The 17,422-nt window shown below is 41.6% G+C and overlaps 1 protein-coding gene across 1 annotated transcript in view; it reads right to left on the bottom strand.

The window, feature by feature from the left end:
• Positions 1-17,422, bottom strand: part of MNAT1 (MNAT1 component of CDK activating kinase) — a 119,994-nt gene that overhangs the window by 30,707 nt on the left and 71,865 nt on the right. Inside the window, exon 7 of the mRNA XM_074543957.1 lies at positions 6,074-6,195. Within this exon, the coding sequence (XP_074400058.1) occupies positions 6,074-6,195 (122 nt within the window). The remainder of the gene's footprint in view (positions 1-6,073; positions 6,196-17,422) is intronic.

The following is a 17,422-nucleotide window of genomic DNA, read 5'->3' on the forward strand; positions in this document are numbered from 1 at the left end:
TAGATCGATGAGTTAATTTTGAAGGCAAAGGCCAACAAAAACAATCAGCATGGACATTCTGCTGTCAGGGCCAGCTTTTGAGGTTAATTTAGTGGTACACACACAGCTACAGCCAGCTTTACATAGAAGAAACTGAGGGGTATATGCAGGCTTCCTTCTTTGTTTCTTTATATATTTTCCATATTCTCTGCTTTTATAACCCTCCTGAGACCTTTTACAGTTACAGAACCCACACTATACCCACAGGTGGGCGGGCAGGAAGCAAAACTCTCCATTTCATAAGCAGTCCACTTTTAATATATTCAATTGCTAATGACCTTGACAGAAGAGCTCCATGCAAAACACCATATTCTATGGGGTGTCGTTTGAAATGTTCATAGACTTTTCTGCCAGAAAGCTGATTCCTTAAACAGTAAGATTTCAGACATACTAAAGGCTGCACTCCTTGATTTCCATTCAGCTGGAAAAACTGGTGCTAATCTACCTCCCCTATATTAAATTTGCATCCTTCCAAAAATCCTAAAATGAAGGCTGTAGGATTTCTGGGGAATGCTAAAGCAATACCAGATAGTTTCTGTATCAAACCAGGTCAAGATGGTTTATAGGCAATTCTGTTGCCTGCCCTGAAAGAGGCAGCACACTTGGCCATGTTCATGACTCCAAAAAAGGGCACCTACACAGTACTTGTTTTGCCATTCATGGGTTTTTATTCAATTATTTATGAAAAAATTAACAAAAACCAAAAGGCTGTATGGAAATGTAGCTGAGCCTTTAAAGCAATAATCACTCCTTACCTGCCAATTCTCACCCACTGGGTGCCCAATGCCAAACGCTCTGCAGCAGACAGAAACCTCTCTGCTGAGTGAGGATCAGGCCCTGCAACAGGAGACTCTGGGCAATTCAGACCATATGCCTCGGTAGCCAAGAGCATTCCTGCAAGGAGTGCAGCCCTCTATGAGCCCTCCAAGGCAAGACAAGCTTCCCTTGCTCTTACTCAATCTTTTGACTCTGACTACTGAGCTTATTGAGAGACTCAATTCCATTAAAAGTAACAGAATGAATTCAGTGTTCAAAACCAATGGGCCAAAGCAGATCAAATCAGCCCTTCATTTGTGGCTTTTCTCCTTTTCCAAGATTCAAGAAATATCTGCATACCCCAGTGACAGAGCAGATGTGAAAAATCACCTGCTATGGACTTTTAAAGCCCAGTGATCCTGTCACCCATTCAAAATCAATTCTCAGTTATTTCACTGCCTCCAACCCTACACAGACACTGACAGGGTTCTAGCAGAAGCTAATCCAGCCAAAGACCAGCTCAGCTATGCTGTAGGAATAGTTTGGAGACCATACTGACTATTGCCTCACTTAAAAAAAAAAAAATATCACAATGACTGACAGCAAAGAAGTTACACGACTCATTTCTAGATTAAGTGCCAGAGCTCTACATGTGTTTCAAATTATATACAACACTGTACAACAAAGAAATATGCAGAAATTTTCCACTTGGAGTGAAGGTTAAAAATTAAACACTAACAAAGCTCTAACAGATATGAAACCCAACCTCATCTTAATGCGAAATTTAAAATGCCTGAGCTGTCCTACACTAGGAAAAAAGGAATGAATCAATCCAGTTGTTCATAAGAAAAAGCCCAGTGGGCTAAAACATGTTCATTGTATGGAGAGATTTTCACAGGACTCCCACTCTGCTTCAGTACTTACCCCTCAACTCTTAAAATTATGACCTGTTTAGATTTAACTTTTAATTTATCAAAATATATTACCTATCCTCATTAGTGTTCACTATTAAACTTATTTTCTGCGTTTTATTTAAACAAAACATTAACCAGGGTGTTCCTTACAATGTGATTATGCATGAAAACAAGTAGATAGATCAAAGAGAAGTCACATTTTTCCCCCCAAAAAAGATTTTTTTATATACACACATATATATATATATTCAGCTTGGATCTCCTCAAAGCTAAGTAGGCAAACACAATTTTATTTTAAGCAGACCAGGCTTGACTTGATTATAAGGTCTGCTGCAAAGAGAAATTTTTAACCTGACTTGTAAACTACCTCAATTTTATGAGAATGGTGAGGATATGACTGGCACTGTGTTGAGTATGATCCACTTTAGATTACAAGGTTTCTAAACCTTGAGTCATGAAGTTTACATATCTTTACCCAAAATGCTAATCACATAAGCAGATTTTCAATTTATAGTCAATTTTTAAGTAGCCTGTGTCTGTCTCTTCACAGCTGTAAAATTTGGTAGCTGCTGTGTGGCCACTCCTGTTAGACACACTTATAATTACTGCCAGGAATGTCTTTACATTCTTCAGGACCGCCAAAAAAACATCATTTGGATCCTCAGGGGCTTTTTTGTTTTGTTTTTCCTTTAGAATCAAAACTACACATCAAACATACATTTTTAAAGCAACACACTACTTTCCATCCCCATCCTGTGTTATTCTTTCACTACTTGGAATGTCAGTTTGTTATATTTTTCATTTCTTTTGTTTTCCAGTAAGAAAAATGCAGACCTCCAACCACACAAATTCAGCATGCTCAGCTAAAACATCAGGAAGAAAAAAAAATAAATAAAACGAAAAGAGACAGAACTTTTTTGCCCATCTAAGAAAACCTCCAAGTAAAGCAAGTGCCCAAGTGTTCTGTTGCAGCCACACACCTCTGCTCCCCAAAATGCAACTCAACAGATTTGAACCAAAAGGTGACACTTCCCACTTCAGTCCAAACTTGGAGTTTGTGGTGACAGCACAAGTGCCAGCAGAGCCCTTGATAAGGCAGGGATCTCTCTCACACACATCAGCAGTTGCCCCCAGCTCCGTGCACAGAGCAATAATTTCCCAGTGCATTTCAGTAATTCAGAGCAGTGACAAAGGCACCCAGAGCCAGGGCTGTAAGTCACTGGGGAGGGACAGGCAGCTGCAGGAGCCAGCCCCAGGATGGGCATGTTCCAGTGATCCAAGAGCCCGTTTTCCTCCAAGGGCAGCACCACATGTTTGGGAGATGCTCTCACGCATCCTCTCCCCTTTTCCAAGTCACGTTTCCATGTGACAGCTGAGACAGCCATGAGCTGGTCCTCGAGTCTCAACAGCCAAAGTGACCTTCATGGGGGGCTGAAGGACACAAACCCCTGCACATTGCACCAATCATTTGTGTTGGGGGGAAAAAAAATCCTAAATCTTTATTATTCTCAGATTTCCAACACCCTAACAAAAAAAAAAAAAAAAAAACGCACAAGGATGTTAATGCTTTTCTGCAGTGCTTAAGAAAAAAAAAGAAAATTTACATCCCCAGGGGAAACTGAAAACAAATTTGCAAGAACAATTTGAACATAAATTTCCTTTTTTGCAAAATATGCAAACTCCACGCAGAAGAACAGTGGAAAAATGCAAAATCAAGTTTATGGTCAGCTCATTAAGTTTTTTGAAAAGCCTAATAAGCAAATAATACAAGTCATCTTAAAAAGCATTTTTTTTTAATTATACAAGATTCCTTACAAATGTTCTACATGACCCTGTAAGTATTCATCCTTTTTGTTGCCCTTTGCTAAAACCTTCTTGCCAGCTGTGTCCTTCATTACAGCAACTCACTAAGGAAAAAAAAATGCTGAAACCAAAAGCAGGTCTTGCAGAAGGTAAGATGGTAAGGAATATTCAAAAAATTCATTCTGCTGAGTGTTTTGAAGATTAAAAAATGTATCACTAAGAAAAACAAGTCAATAAATTATAAATTAGTGAATTCAAAAGTCATAGGTTGACAATTGTCTTTGCAATAGTTCTGGCTCCAGAAACTCAGATAACAGCCTGCACATTTGAGGGAACTATTGAGCAGCAATAAATGTCAGGCTAAAAGTTATTAACAGGAAAATTAAAAGAGGGAGAAACTAAAATTTAAAAAATAAATAAAACCAACTAAATACATTCAAAATCACAGAATGGTTTGGGTTGGAAGGGACCTTAAAGACCATGTAGTTCCAACCCCCCAGCTATGGGTAGGGATGCCACCCACTAGGCCAGGTGGCTCAAAGCCCCATCCAGCCCGGCCTTTTATAAGTGCAAATGAACAGGAAACTAAAAATCTTTAGCTGCAGAGGTTTACATTGTGCCCAGCTCTTCTGCCTCACCCAGGCAGCTGCGTGCAGCTGCCTCAAGAGCCCCAAAGCAGGGACAGAGGCACATTAGTGCAGCATTCAGCACCAACAGGAAATGCGCACGAGCTCCTATAAACACAGAAACACAAATATATAAACCAACAGCCCTGCACGCCTTGAGGTATTTCAGACACCCCATGGAATAGGGTTAGAGCTGTGCTGGCTGGGAACCCACAGCATTGATGTATTTGTTTTGGAATGGCAAACAGCCTGAGGACTCAGAGGAACTCTTCTGGTGGGCACCACCAACCCACCCACCCAGCCAGCCAGCCCTGAGCTCCCCTTGCTGCCACAGCCACCCTACTCCCCTCAGCCCAACAAGCCTGGCTGCTCCTGCTCACAGGAGGAAAATGGCACTTCCCAAAGTGTCTCCAACGGAAGACTGTAGTAGGCATTGTTAGCAAACCCTGCTCTGAATCCCACACAGACACAACTGCAGGGTTTAAAGGGATTTGCTCTGTGAAGCGTTGGGCTGCCCCAGACCTGGTGCCACTAAATGCAATGGACATAGAGGACAGTGTTCCTGGTGGATTTGGACACCAGCATTCATGGGCCACAGGCAAAAGGAATCCTCCCTGCATCTTTTTCTTGTTTGTGGTGAAGCTGAGGGGGCCTCCAAGCCCCTCTCACACTGGAGGTCCCTCACAGCTGTGCTCCATCCAAACAGGTGGTGAAGGCTGAACCAGGCTCTGCCCAAGTTTAAACCCCATATTAATACTTTTGCCTGTGCCCCATGAATGCTGGTGTCCAAATCCATCAGGAACAGCCATCTATGTCCACTGCATTTAGTGGCACCAGTTCTGGGGCAGCACAACACTTAACAGAGAAAATCCTTTAAACCAGAAGATAATAAAAGTTACAGGCATCAGGAGGACACAGGAACAGTAAAAATGGAGACAGCCTCACTCCCAGACAGCTTTCACTGTCACTTCTCACTTCAGTTTTCTGAAGCACCATTAGGTTGTTTATTTACCTTCCTAAGTCTATTCTACCTCTGTCATTTCCTGGATGAGATACAGCTTCTCCCATGCCAGTGAACTAGATAGGACTCCTGTTTGGATTTCAGTGGTCTCCCAAACTGCACACTCAATTGCCTCAACTTTGTTCAGTACTTTGTGGCTTCAGTTTTCCCAGATTGCACAGCCAAAGGTAAACTGTTCTTTTTTTAAACTCTTTCTTGCCTTGCCAGCCTGCACATTCGTTCTGCCCTGCAGTTTCCAGGCACTGCAAGTGCTGATGACCTTGAGGGTCAGGCCATGATGAGCTGGGTGACACTCTCCCAGCAGCTCCAGTTTTCAGGCGGCATTGCAGCTACCAACACATCACTCCTGCACTTCCTAACCCCCCTTACCCAGGCACAGAAGGCTCCCAAACTCCCTTTCTCTCAAACATGGATGCACACCACAATGCTGCTGAGTTGTGGACCAGCCCTGCATTATATTTTTTGACAAAGTTAAGCTCTGTGCTTCATTTCTCACAAACACAGTTTGACTGTAGACAGCAGCCGACAAGTAAATCTACCCTTTTCCATGGCAAACAGCCCAACTTTAATATTTTTACTGGCTTACAGCTGGGTAAATTAAGCCCCAGATTTTTATTTATTTATTTTTTAATACCGTGCAACTGAAAATGAACAGCTACTTCACTATGACTGCCAAGGACAACCTTAAAAACACTAATGCAATCCAGTCCAGCTCTCAATAGATCTATAAAGGCAAGAGGACCAAAAATTTCTGCTTATCCACCCAAACAAAATGTTGGTTGGGCAGGAAGTCTAATATTTCGTCAAGATCCCTTAAAATAAAAAAGGAAAAAAGATCCCTGGCAATCTGAAGATGGTAACAATCCCAGCTACAATGCCATAATATGGGATTTAAAATGCATTGATTTACTTACCCCAGCTTTCCCAACATCTCAAGCTCTGGAACTTGTGGTCCATAGGTCTCCACTTGCAGAGGCTGATATTCATACAAAGTTTCCTCTAACTTTTGAATGGGAGCTAATGAAATATGCTGACCCTGTTGAAAAAAAAAAAATAAAAAGTAAAATATTTCTACATATAATCAAGGTCAAGGTTTTGTTTTGACTTTTTTATATGCAGTATAAGAACAAGCATTACCTTGGTCCAGACAAAAACCCTCCCACTAAGAACATACTGTTCACTGTACCACTCCTTCATGATTTAGATATTTTTTTTACAGATTGGAAGTGATGTTTCATCAGCTATAATTGTTTGGACAAGAAGAAAAGGGGGGAAGAAGCTTTTTTCAGGGCAAGCTTACCATTAGAAAGTACAGCTGCTTCCAGTGTCACTAGCAAAATTATTATTAGGCACTAATTTCATTTATCTGAAGTACTATCAAACAAATGTCTCTGAACAGCCCTACTTGATTCTGTAATCAATGATTTCCTGAAAGCCCTGATTAGAAAGGGAAGCACTTTCCTTTCTCTCCACAGGCTTTGTACACTCCCATACATAATGGCTCTCAAGATAGACTTTTACAGAGCTATACAATTAATTCATTCAGCAAATTCCCATTTGTTTCATAACTAAAAATATAGAAATACACAAAGATTAAGCTTTCACTCCAGATGGTACTTCTGCAAGACCTTCAGAGTGCTGAGAAACAGTGAGCCATTTGCACACCCCTCCCAAGTCCCTATCACTCAGAGCTCTCACAAAACAGGAGATTGTGCCTGGGAAGGAGGGGGTCAGGAGGATATGAGATAGAGCCAAAGTTAACAGATGTTGCTGCATGACATTCTACACTGATTTGTTGATCTTTCACACAGTTTCAATTTTCTACTGTATTCTATGGTGCTCACAAAAATTAGCAGCAGCAGCAAAAAGACAGAGCACCGTGAGCTGCCCCAAACCAGCCCGGCTTTCCCTGTAGAAATTGAGTTTCCCATCTGCAGAATGCAGGAATTTAGCAAAGTAGTAGTATTGTTTTTGTAGACATTTTGTCTGAAACAGGAGATGGGAAGCTTTCCATGGTGTAATGCTGTGTATAAGCCTGGCTCCCAGTGGTGATCACTTACTGAGCTGAGCTTCCCTGGGGCCACTCCTCTGAGCATCTACTCCCTCAAGTGGAAAACACAGGCTCCTAAAGTGGGACACTGGGTTAAAATTAACTAAAGAGGGGAATGAAAAAGTCTGTAGAAGGGGAAAGCTGTTAATTAAATTTGTGGTTGAAGACAGTGACCTTCCTGAATTTGGAGCAGAGATATTTTTGTTTAGGGAGTTGCAGAAAATAGCTAAGAAAACTGAAAGCGCAAGTCCTTGAGAAGTGTTATCGTGGATCCAAGCTGATCTCCACGGAAATATCAGCAGCTCAAGTTTTCCATTCAAACAGCCCCTGTGTGTGTGATGAAAACAGAGTTTTGGGCTTTTTTTGCACTGCCTGGGGGACAGGAGAGGCCACTGCTGACACTGGCATGGGGACAGTGTCCTGGAGATGAGATGAAGGCAGATTTCCAGTCAGCCATGCACCAACTCCAACTCTCATGGCCAGCATGTTTATTTCTGTGCTACAAACTATTGCTGCAACATTAAAAGAAGGCTACTATACATTTTTTAAAACTCGGAAAAGAAAGGTTAAAATTTCAGCTAAACATTACAAATTCAGCTTTAATCCCACTTCATGATATTTTAGGACATAAAAGCAAGGGTTTATATTATCCTAGAAGTTGTCTATTTACCATCTATCCAAGTTTATTAAAATATAATACTTGGTAGCTACATTTATGTCAGCCTCTTACACCCATTGCTTAAATAAGACTCTTACATCTGAATTTTTAGCAACATCATTGTCTCTAACCAAACAAAAAATGGAAAGTCATACCAATGTTTTACATATGTACAACCTCATCTGGTGAGTGAAGAGTCTCACTCTTTCCAAATCCAAATTTTGTTCCAGCCATAGAAAAGAAATTTTGGTTTTGGGCAAAGATCAAAACCACGGTAAATACTTTGGGAAATGACTTCTGTGCAGAAAAAGGGAGAATCTCAGATTGCAGGCACCCCATCCCTTGAGGACAGCACCACAACAGCTGCTCACTGTCAGCACAGTCGCACTGGTGCCTTCCTGACACTGTTAATGAGAGCAACTTCTGCCAGCACTGGCCAGGAGACACAGGAAGGCTCCCAACACATGGACTGGATCATCACTGCCTTTTTCCCCACCACCATTTATGCTGCTACAGATGTCCAAAGCTCTGGAAGCTCCTGGGAGGACAGGATGAAAATGTTTCATTTGTTTTTCCCCTCTTTGTGGGGTTCCCAAGGTGCTAAGGTCACAGGGGACCAGGATGGACATTATCTCTCAGATAACTGAGCAGGAACTGTGAGGGAGCTGCCCATGAATGGTGGGAAGGCTGACTGGTCAGCACCCCAGGGGCATGGGGGGCACAGGGGGCAGGAACTGCATCACCAGCTCCCTGGGGTGGCCTGGAGAACAGCACAATGTCAGAAGAGGAGCTGCATTAGAGAAACTGTCCCCCCTTGAGCTGGTCTGACATCATGTCCAGCACAGGCCAGGACATTTTGTGTTCCTGTATGAAACCCGAGGACTGGCAGTTCAGCCAAAATACCTTCTTTTGAAAGGCATCCAATCTAGATTCAGACAGATTTCAGATCACACTCTGTGATCTGATGTACAGGTATATCCCCTAGGTAAGTTAACTGCAATAGTTATCTTCACCATTAAACACTGGCAGCTCATTTCTGGTTCATCAGGTTGACTCTCTCCTGTGTCTTTCTCACCTCCCTCGTGGGTCAAGGTGCAAGGATTAGGAACCAGGGTGCCATTTCCATGGCAAAAGGACTGCACTGGTTCGTGTGCAGCCAGCAGATCTGCACCTCAAGGACATTATGCAGCTGTATGAGACACCTCATTTGGTTTTGTTTCCCAAAATCACAACTTTAGCTGATGTGGCTCTGGCAATGTGGATTACATTCCACTTAGCAATGGGTAAAAAGCCCCATGGTCTGCTGTTGTTTCTGCCCTTTGGTTCTCTGGCCTTTAGCTCCTGAGCTTACAGACTTTCCATTGTTCAGCCCTACACAGGTTAGTGAGGTCCCAGAACTGGGTATGGCCCAGACTAGTGCAAAAGGCTGGGATGCAAACCAAAACCATTGCCTTTCCTATTTCCACTGCTGTTGGGATAAGCTGACTCACAAAAAAACCCTGTTGAAGTTAAAAGGCTCAATTTGACCACTATTATCTCAGTTTAGAGCCATTTGACCAGAAGCATCCCACTTTTGTCTCTGTGTCCCAATGGTCCCAAACCACTTCATAACAGACTGGTAATAAAAGGGAAGCTGCTGTGTAACTTTAGAGACACCACAACAGACAATAACTGTTACTTTGGACTTACACAGCTCTTTTACAGATCCAAAACTCATTTCTAACCTATGAGGTAAGACTTTTAAATTTCCTGTATTCCACCTAGACAGTCAGCCTTACCTCTTTCCAGCATTAGGAGGCATTTATCAGCATGCTGAAACCAAAATGAAAGCAGTGGGACCAAGGTCCTGCTTCTGCATTGCTTTCTCCTGACAAACCTAAAATCTGATGTGGTCATGGGTAAGTATTTCTAATTCCCCTTGGATGCTGTAATGTTTGTGTAAAAGAAGCTGACAGCGTCCAAATGAAGAGAGAAAAGGCTTCCAAGAACACAGACAACACTTTTTCCTGCCTCCTCTCCCTCCCACCCCAATCTTCACGGCATACAAGTGTTTTCCCTGGGATTATTTTAGGCACCAGAGCTGTCTATTACATACTGGAATGTATGGAACCACAAAACATGCTGCTAATTAGAAGGAAGGCATTTGCTTATCCTTAGGACTTTGTTTATATAAAAGCCTGCACAGCAATGGATTTGTGAGCAACTGACATTCTATTCATGCGCTGTATGGGTTCAGATGGGAGACATAGAGGATTAAATTGGGAGGGGGGTTGAATAATGTCTTTGTATTAGAAGTAAAACTGACTGGCTGAGAGACTGTTTGAGACAACTATCAGCTGAAAAAGGAACAAAAGCAGTGGCCAGTTTTGGTTTCAGATTGTGATACAACATGGCATTAATAAAAGAAAAGCCGTGGATTACATACAAAGAGCTGCCCCTGCAGTAACAAGGAGCTTACTTTAAACAAAAACAACACTCTTTCAGGAACAATTATGCCTGTTAGAACATCAAAATTATAGTGTATCACTGCACCTTTCACACAGGTTTGGGGAGGGACTCCTGGCAGATGCCAGGTACATCAGTATTTGCCTGCTAGCAGAATGAGGTTATTTTAGCACAGAGTACAGAAATATCAGCCCAAGTTGCAGCGTTCACACTTCTCCCTGTCCTGCCCTCTCTCCCTGTCCGTGGCTCCAAAATGACACTGCCTTCCTCCACCTCCTTCCCTCAGCGGCAAAAAGAAACAACTGACAGCCTTCCCAGAAATCTTTCAAGAGCCAAGGAGGAGGAGAAAGGAGACTCACACCAAAAATGCACTAGTAGGGGAAAGAGGAGGAACAGCTATGCCACAAAAACATCTCCAGGCAAGAGACAGAAGCCAGAGACTGGGGTCAGTAAAACTTGCCCAGACAAGGCAAGTTTCTGCACTAGCAGCAGCTGGGCTAGTTGATGCAGCCAATCTTTTTGCCTTTTAAATTTCTCTCTGCTCAGGGGCTCACTGAGCTGTGCTATCAGCCCACTTCCACAGCACACGTCAGAGAACAGAAATAGCGGCGCTCCCGCTGCATCTCCTCAGCCCCTCTGCAGCAATGTTATTTTTATTTAACCCTTTTCTCTGCCAGGTCACTCTCCTGAGCCTGGCCAAAGCAGGAACCAAGGGCTGTGGAATGCCAGGACACATCCCCAGCACTGCTTCCATTGTTAACCTCTCTGTCCTGCCATGTACAAAGACCCTTTTAAACACACCATCATCTGAGCGTGCAATTATCCAAATGCTTTCAAGTGAACATTAAAACAAAACTATAAATTCCATGAATTTTTCAGTAGAAGCAGTCTTAGGAAAACTATTTTACAGAATTCAGCTTTTGAAAAGATTTCATGTTAACACAATTTCTTACAGATATCAATGTAAATATCTTTGGAGATGTGATGTGAGCCAGAAGTTGGGTTGTTGTGGATTTATTCTCCGCCTCCAGCTTCCACCCTCTCCATTCACTATTGACAAATCCATGTCAGCAATGCTAAAGTGGCCTTCTGATTCTGATTAACTACTTTGACTACAGTAATACTCAGGAAAAAGAGAATGAAACTGATAGATTTGGAGAGCTCAGTTAATATTATTTTAACCTCTACCCTCTCTGTCTTCCACAGCCTTCTTAAATAAACACAAAGTATGTCAAACTAAAATGTATAATTCTATTCGTTGGCCTAAAATTCCTGTGCCAGTGAAACTTTTTCAAAGACTTAAATATGAACTGTTCTCTCTGCTCTTGAAAAAACAAAAATAAATCTAATTTATTTACTTGATTATGAGAAGTAAAAAATAATGAGGATATTTCAGAAGAGAAACTGAAAGAACAAATGATCCGACAGAAAGCAACAGAACCAATATTAAGATTTTCTGTTGATCTCAAAACCAAAATCTGACCAGAAATGGCAAGATCAGAGACACAACATTGCTAACCTTTCTCTGTGTGGTAGATGATTTCAGACACCTAACAACAATCTCCCTCCGTGGTAATGCTTAATTTGATTTTTAAATGCCAAAACAGATTTAAAACATGTGCTTTCTTTAGGAATGACAGAAATAAACCAAGGGATCAACAGCACTGAAGAAGCTATTAACAAAGACAGAGTGATAAATGTGGTTTGTTACACAAACAGGTACCTGCAAAATTAACCACGGACTAACATGGGTTAAATCACACCATTAGTTCTACTTGCCTCCAAAATTTTCCTTTACAACTTTCTGACATAAGTAATTACCTGACCAGACTTATCTTTAAGCTCCTGCCAAAGAGGCCCATTTCTGTAATCTCCCAGGAGAAAGCCTGTGTCCCTCTAACAAGCTGAAATACAATTGTGCTGGGGCAGGGCCAGGGCAGGATTTAGTGCCTGCTCTCCTGACAGAACAGCCCGGTGCCCTTTGCTCATGGCCATGGATTGCAGCGCCTGCTGGGGACTGTCCTGCCTGCAGCCCAGGCAGGATTCAGGGGATACTCTGGATGCTTGCTGCCATAAGTCACTCTCTTGTTTTCAGCAGAGACCCCAGAGCTCTGGCAGGATCTGCCAAGCTTTCCTCAAAATCCCCACCACCGTTCAAAGGATAGCCCAGCACACAAGACAATGTTATTTTGGGGAACGAAGAATTAAAACACAAGATCATTTTCATATCACTAATAAGCCCATAGGTCACACTCCTGGTTTTCAGCACTGGTTTCTCCATCTTGCTCTCAACTCTGTCTCAGCTCCCAAGAAATTAGTTCTGTGCACACCATGGTGCTGGACATGGCTCAATAGCTTCTGCTCCTTTTGTTCTGTGCCCGGGACCTGCACTTAGTGCCTCTTTGGCCACCTTCAGCTGGACTGAAGAGCCATGCCATGGGCTGGCTGCTGAGGGGCATTTGGACACCCTGGGAATGCTAGTTGAATTTGTAAACCACCTCACTATCATGGTTTGGGTTTTTTTTGGTTTTTTTTTTGTTTTTTTGGTTTTTTTTTGTTTTTTTTTTTGTACAGTGGCTTTTACAGGACTGCATGGCCCTTCTCAGGGTACGGCTGCAGGTTCTTCCCATTCTCAAAGAAATGTTTCATTACAGGTGACTTAAAGTCCATGTTTTGGTCAGTTTGTTTCACCAGTCCTGTTGGTAACACAGCACACTAAGCAGAACTAAACAAACTTTTGTTGCATCTCCACCATCAGACTTCTGGAGCCTTGGTCATTTTGGTTTGGCTATCAACAAAGCACAGTATCCACTATCAACAATAGCCAGTCTAATTACAGGATTTAAGGCTTTAATATAACATTGTTTTAAAGACACACATTTAAGACCTTATTTTTCAAGGGACATGAAGTAGAAATAAATGGCAAATGGCAATTTGTGTATCATGAACAATGAGAGAGGGACAGACACAGCAGTGGAGGTCAGAGCACAAAGCATTGCTCATCCAGTAGCAACAACTGCCTGAGCCTCTGCACAGGTGAATCGGCTGCTGCTCCTGCTTTGCTGAACTAGGGCTGTGTGTTACACTGCTATGATCCCTCTATTATGCAAGAAAATTATCTAGGATTTCCTGGAGAACAGTGGAAACTGTAAAAACCAGCTGCTCATAAAGAATCATCCATCACTGCACTGAACTGTCTGCTCTTTCCTGGGGTTCTCTAAAGCAGCTTCCCCCCATCCAAACAGCCACAGCTCCACAATTCTGTTTTTGAGGAATGCAAAGTCTGAAGGATGATTTAAAAAGAAGCACTGCTTAAAATAACAAAGCCAAACAGAAATCTGACCTCAGACTGTGGAAGATGAGTAACTCTGTGTGTGTGTATGGAAGCCAGAGACATATTCCCTGTTCCACTGAGCATCCAGCCTCAGATAAATGTTGATAAAGATGCAGAACATCACATTCAGTGTGGCTTATGTCTGCCTGATAAAGGGAAGAAATAAAGTGAGATTCCTTGAATAGCTGGATTTTAAGGAGGGACTGCTAAAGGTTGATGATTGTCTGGCAAGAGAAAGCAAGGAAGTTTTTATAGCAACAGACACCAGAAAAAGAATAAAATATCAAGAAGAGAACAATAAAAGCAGATAAAAGGAAAAGCATGAATAGAATAAAAAAACAGGAAGGATAAATCATTAAAAACAGACAAAAGGATAAAAAGAAGGAATTCAGAAAAACTGAAGTCTAAAGTTAAAAAACTAAAAGTATCAGACAGTAGCAGTATGTGATGCATCATCACAATATTTGTGGGCTGTATTTAGTACAACATTTAAAATGAACACTGAAAACTGTTAGCAATATATTTAGAAATTATTACTTAGAGTAAAAGTAGTTTATTTCTAGCCTTTTTCTATTTGCATGCACGGCACACAAGTAAACATGAACCAACTATTCCAGATAGGAGGGGACCCACTGCAAACATAACACACAATTTCATGGCACTGCTTTGAAAATTAACATTAATTCTCTCAAACTAAACAAAAAAACCTCCCTGGGGCAGAAGAAACTGCATTTTTAATCTGCCCAAAATTTATTCTTTTGTCCTTCCAGAGAGGTTCAGTTTCTTTCCATGCAAGTTTTCATCTGTGGGAGTATTTCATTTAAGTGGGTATAACAAAATGATGCTTAAATCTAAGCCACAGACACATGACAGCTTTTCAAGTTATCTGCACTTACTTCCCATGGCACCTGAATTTTGCCAGTCCTTTGGACAGGATTCACAGAACTTCACAGGACCAAGAATCCTGTTTGTAAGCCTTGCCTGATCCTGAGAGAGTTGCAAAAATCCTCCTATGGATGAACTACCGTGTACTGCTGCATTGCCCTGGTTTCAGTGGCTACAGCTTCCTAACTCCTTGAAACACAACCAGAAATATCTAAGGCATCTTTAACACAAAGATGAAAAATCTACTATCTCAGAGATAGTAGATGCCATGAAAAATCTACTATCTCAGAGAAAATAGGAGCTGGCAGCAAAAATGGATAAAATCACATGGCAATTTCAGTCTCTAAAAAATCATATTTATCCGTTTACAAAATAAAAAAGGTGCCTCATCTGTTTTATGTTGTTCACTGGTTTCATTGTGAACCCTTTGGTTAAAACATTTGTATTCAAATTTTTAAAAAGCAAGTGTTGTCCCAGATTCTGAAAAAGGAGACTGCTGTGAAAGTAACTGCAGGACAAACATTGCATTTCGAGCAAGTTGGGGAGGCTGCCTGAGTATTTCCTGCTATAGGCTTACAACAGACAGTTTTGCCTTAAAAACAAGCCTTCCATTGTAGAAGGGAAGATTCCTGTATGCTCTGGCACGAGTACTGGATGGAGCCACAGCAGCAGAGTGCCCTGACATTTAACAATACCCAACAGGGAAAGGCACTGCTCCAGGGCTGGGTCAGGGACTGCACTGACACCCCAGGCCATGGCCACCAGCTGCTGCTGTGGAACAACACAAACAAGCTGCAAACCCAGGGAAAAGGAAGCCCCAAAAACAAGCATCAAGAACATTTGTTAATCAAAGGACTAATCAATTAGTAAGATCTTCATTTCTTTGAATTTCAAAAATGATTTCCAATCAGTAAAATATGTACCAGGCTTCTCCACAGATGATGCAAATGCTCACCCAGGCTCAGGGCAGCTGCTGCTCTGAGAAACAAACCAACATAAGCTGATCATTTGAATCCCCTTAAAACTCTTAGTATTGGACCAAATAAAGCACAGTAGAGCTTACTACACAGTTTTACAAGTCATGCCAAACATCTTTGTGCACTTAAAAACTATAATTTAATTAACTTTACCTGTGAGCTTGGGGAGGGAGAGGGTGCACGAGGGGGGAAGAAAAAAAAATAAAATACAAACTCCTTTTCTCCTAAACTCTGAAAATAGTTCAGGGTCCAAATCCCTATACAAGAAGTAATAAAAATAGTTTGGTTTCTGGTAGCAATAACAAAAATGAGGGCAAGATTAATTCTTACACTTTTATGGCAAACAATCTAAAGCAGATGTTTGAGAATAAAAGCGAGATGTCAAAGTAGTTAAAAAGCGCTTTTCCAACTCAAACACAACAAGACAACTTACAGCTTTATGTGCTTATATAAAACTCTAAATCATCTCAATCAGCTCCCACCCTTCACCCTTCTCTAGTCTATGAAGCTTCACAATTACCAAAAATGTTATATTCAAGCCTAAACCACCAGAGATTGGTGTCTCCTGAACACAAGCACGTGCAAGTGAGCTTTGGTGATAAGAGATCAGCTCCTGAATCTGGAGCTAATGAAGAGAAATAGATTTCCCTGGGTTGAATATCCAGGATCTCTGGAATCAAGTCCCTGTCTTCAAGAGACAGAGCACACTTTAAAGGTATCTAAAAAAATTCAGAGTGTATTTACATTTCTGCTAGAAAACTGCAGTTTTGAGACAGATCAAACTTCACATTCTAAGGTCAAAATCAACATAAGCATTCCTTAGAATCAGACTTCAAATGGATATTTGAAGTTATCCACACTTTCTTGTTTGCGAGTTCAAAGAATTGCTGATCATAAAGCAAATTTTAAGATATTAAATCTTTCAAGTAGAGATTTGACAAAACAGTGTGTGTGTGCAGGAGAATTGAGTCCCCCCACATGTAACAGGGCAGGAGCCTGTGCACAGTAACCCTCAGCACCCCCTTCCCAATGAAAGTGCCCTTTATTATTGTGAACACTGTGTTAACTTAAAACACCGCTCACTTAGATGTGCTTTCCAAAAGGCCTCAAGCAGGATGATACTGATTTAAATAAAGAAAATTAGGCAAGTTTTGGCACTCCAGCTTCCCACACAAGGAGGATTTGCCAAGCCTCTCCAGCCTAATCAGTGCTGCAATCACCCCGGTATATAAAGAGACTGACTCAGCGCACACAAACACTTCCAGACTCACCAGCAAGAGCTGATTTTTTGGCTGACCACAGCAAACTGCCTCCCAGTGTCCATCTACCTGGAAGCCATCCATGCAGCCACACTGGGCTCCTGTGCATCTGCATGGCTGCTCCACCTCATTAGTGAAACACAAACCGGGCTGCAGCCATGGCAGTAACTGATACCGTATCACTCCAGTCAATGGGAGCAAATCAGAAACTCTACACTGCATGTGAATAATAATAGGTTTTTGTGTTTCCTTTCCCAAGTGCTGACAGTTTGGAAGGTTATTTTCCCCACCACCACCATGGCTGGACTATAACCACATTAATTTCAGCGTGCCAAGGCAAGCTGTTCAAGAAGCTTTCACGGCACATTTGGCTTAATAATCCAGGGTGGGGTTTTGGGGGGTTTGTTTTCAATTGTCCAAGATTTGACAAGAAAAAGAAAATTAAGTTTAAGATGTATAACTCTTTGGAAAATTGTATTTTCAGCAAAAGATGGCAAGCCTTAAAAAAAGTTTTAACAAACAAATTTAAATCACCCTTTAAATCACCAGCAGCCTAAATAACTTGGCCCTAGCTCTGGACATAAACTTTTATCAATGGTAGTTGACTGAGAAAACCATGTTTTCTCTTTCAGTTTCACATTAATCTCAGGGCACA

The sequence above is a fragment of the Zonotrichia albicollis genome, chromosome 6 (assembly GCF_047830755.1).
Source record: "Zonotrichia albicollis isolate bZonAlb1 chromosome 6, bZonAlb1.hap1, whole genome shotgun sequence".
Lineage (NCBI taxonomy): Eukaryota > Metazoa > Chordata > Aves > Passeriformes > Passerellidae > Zonotrichia > Zonotrichia albicollis.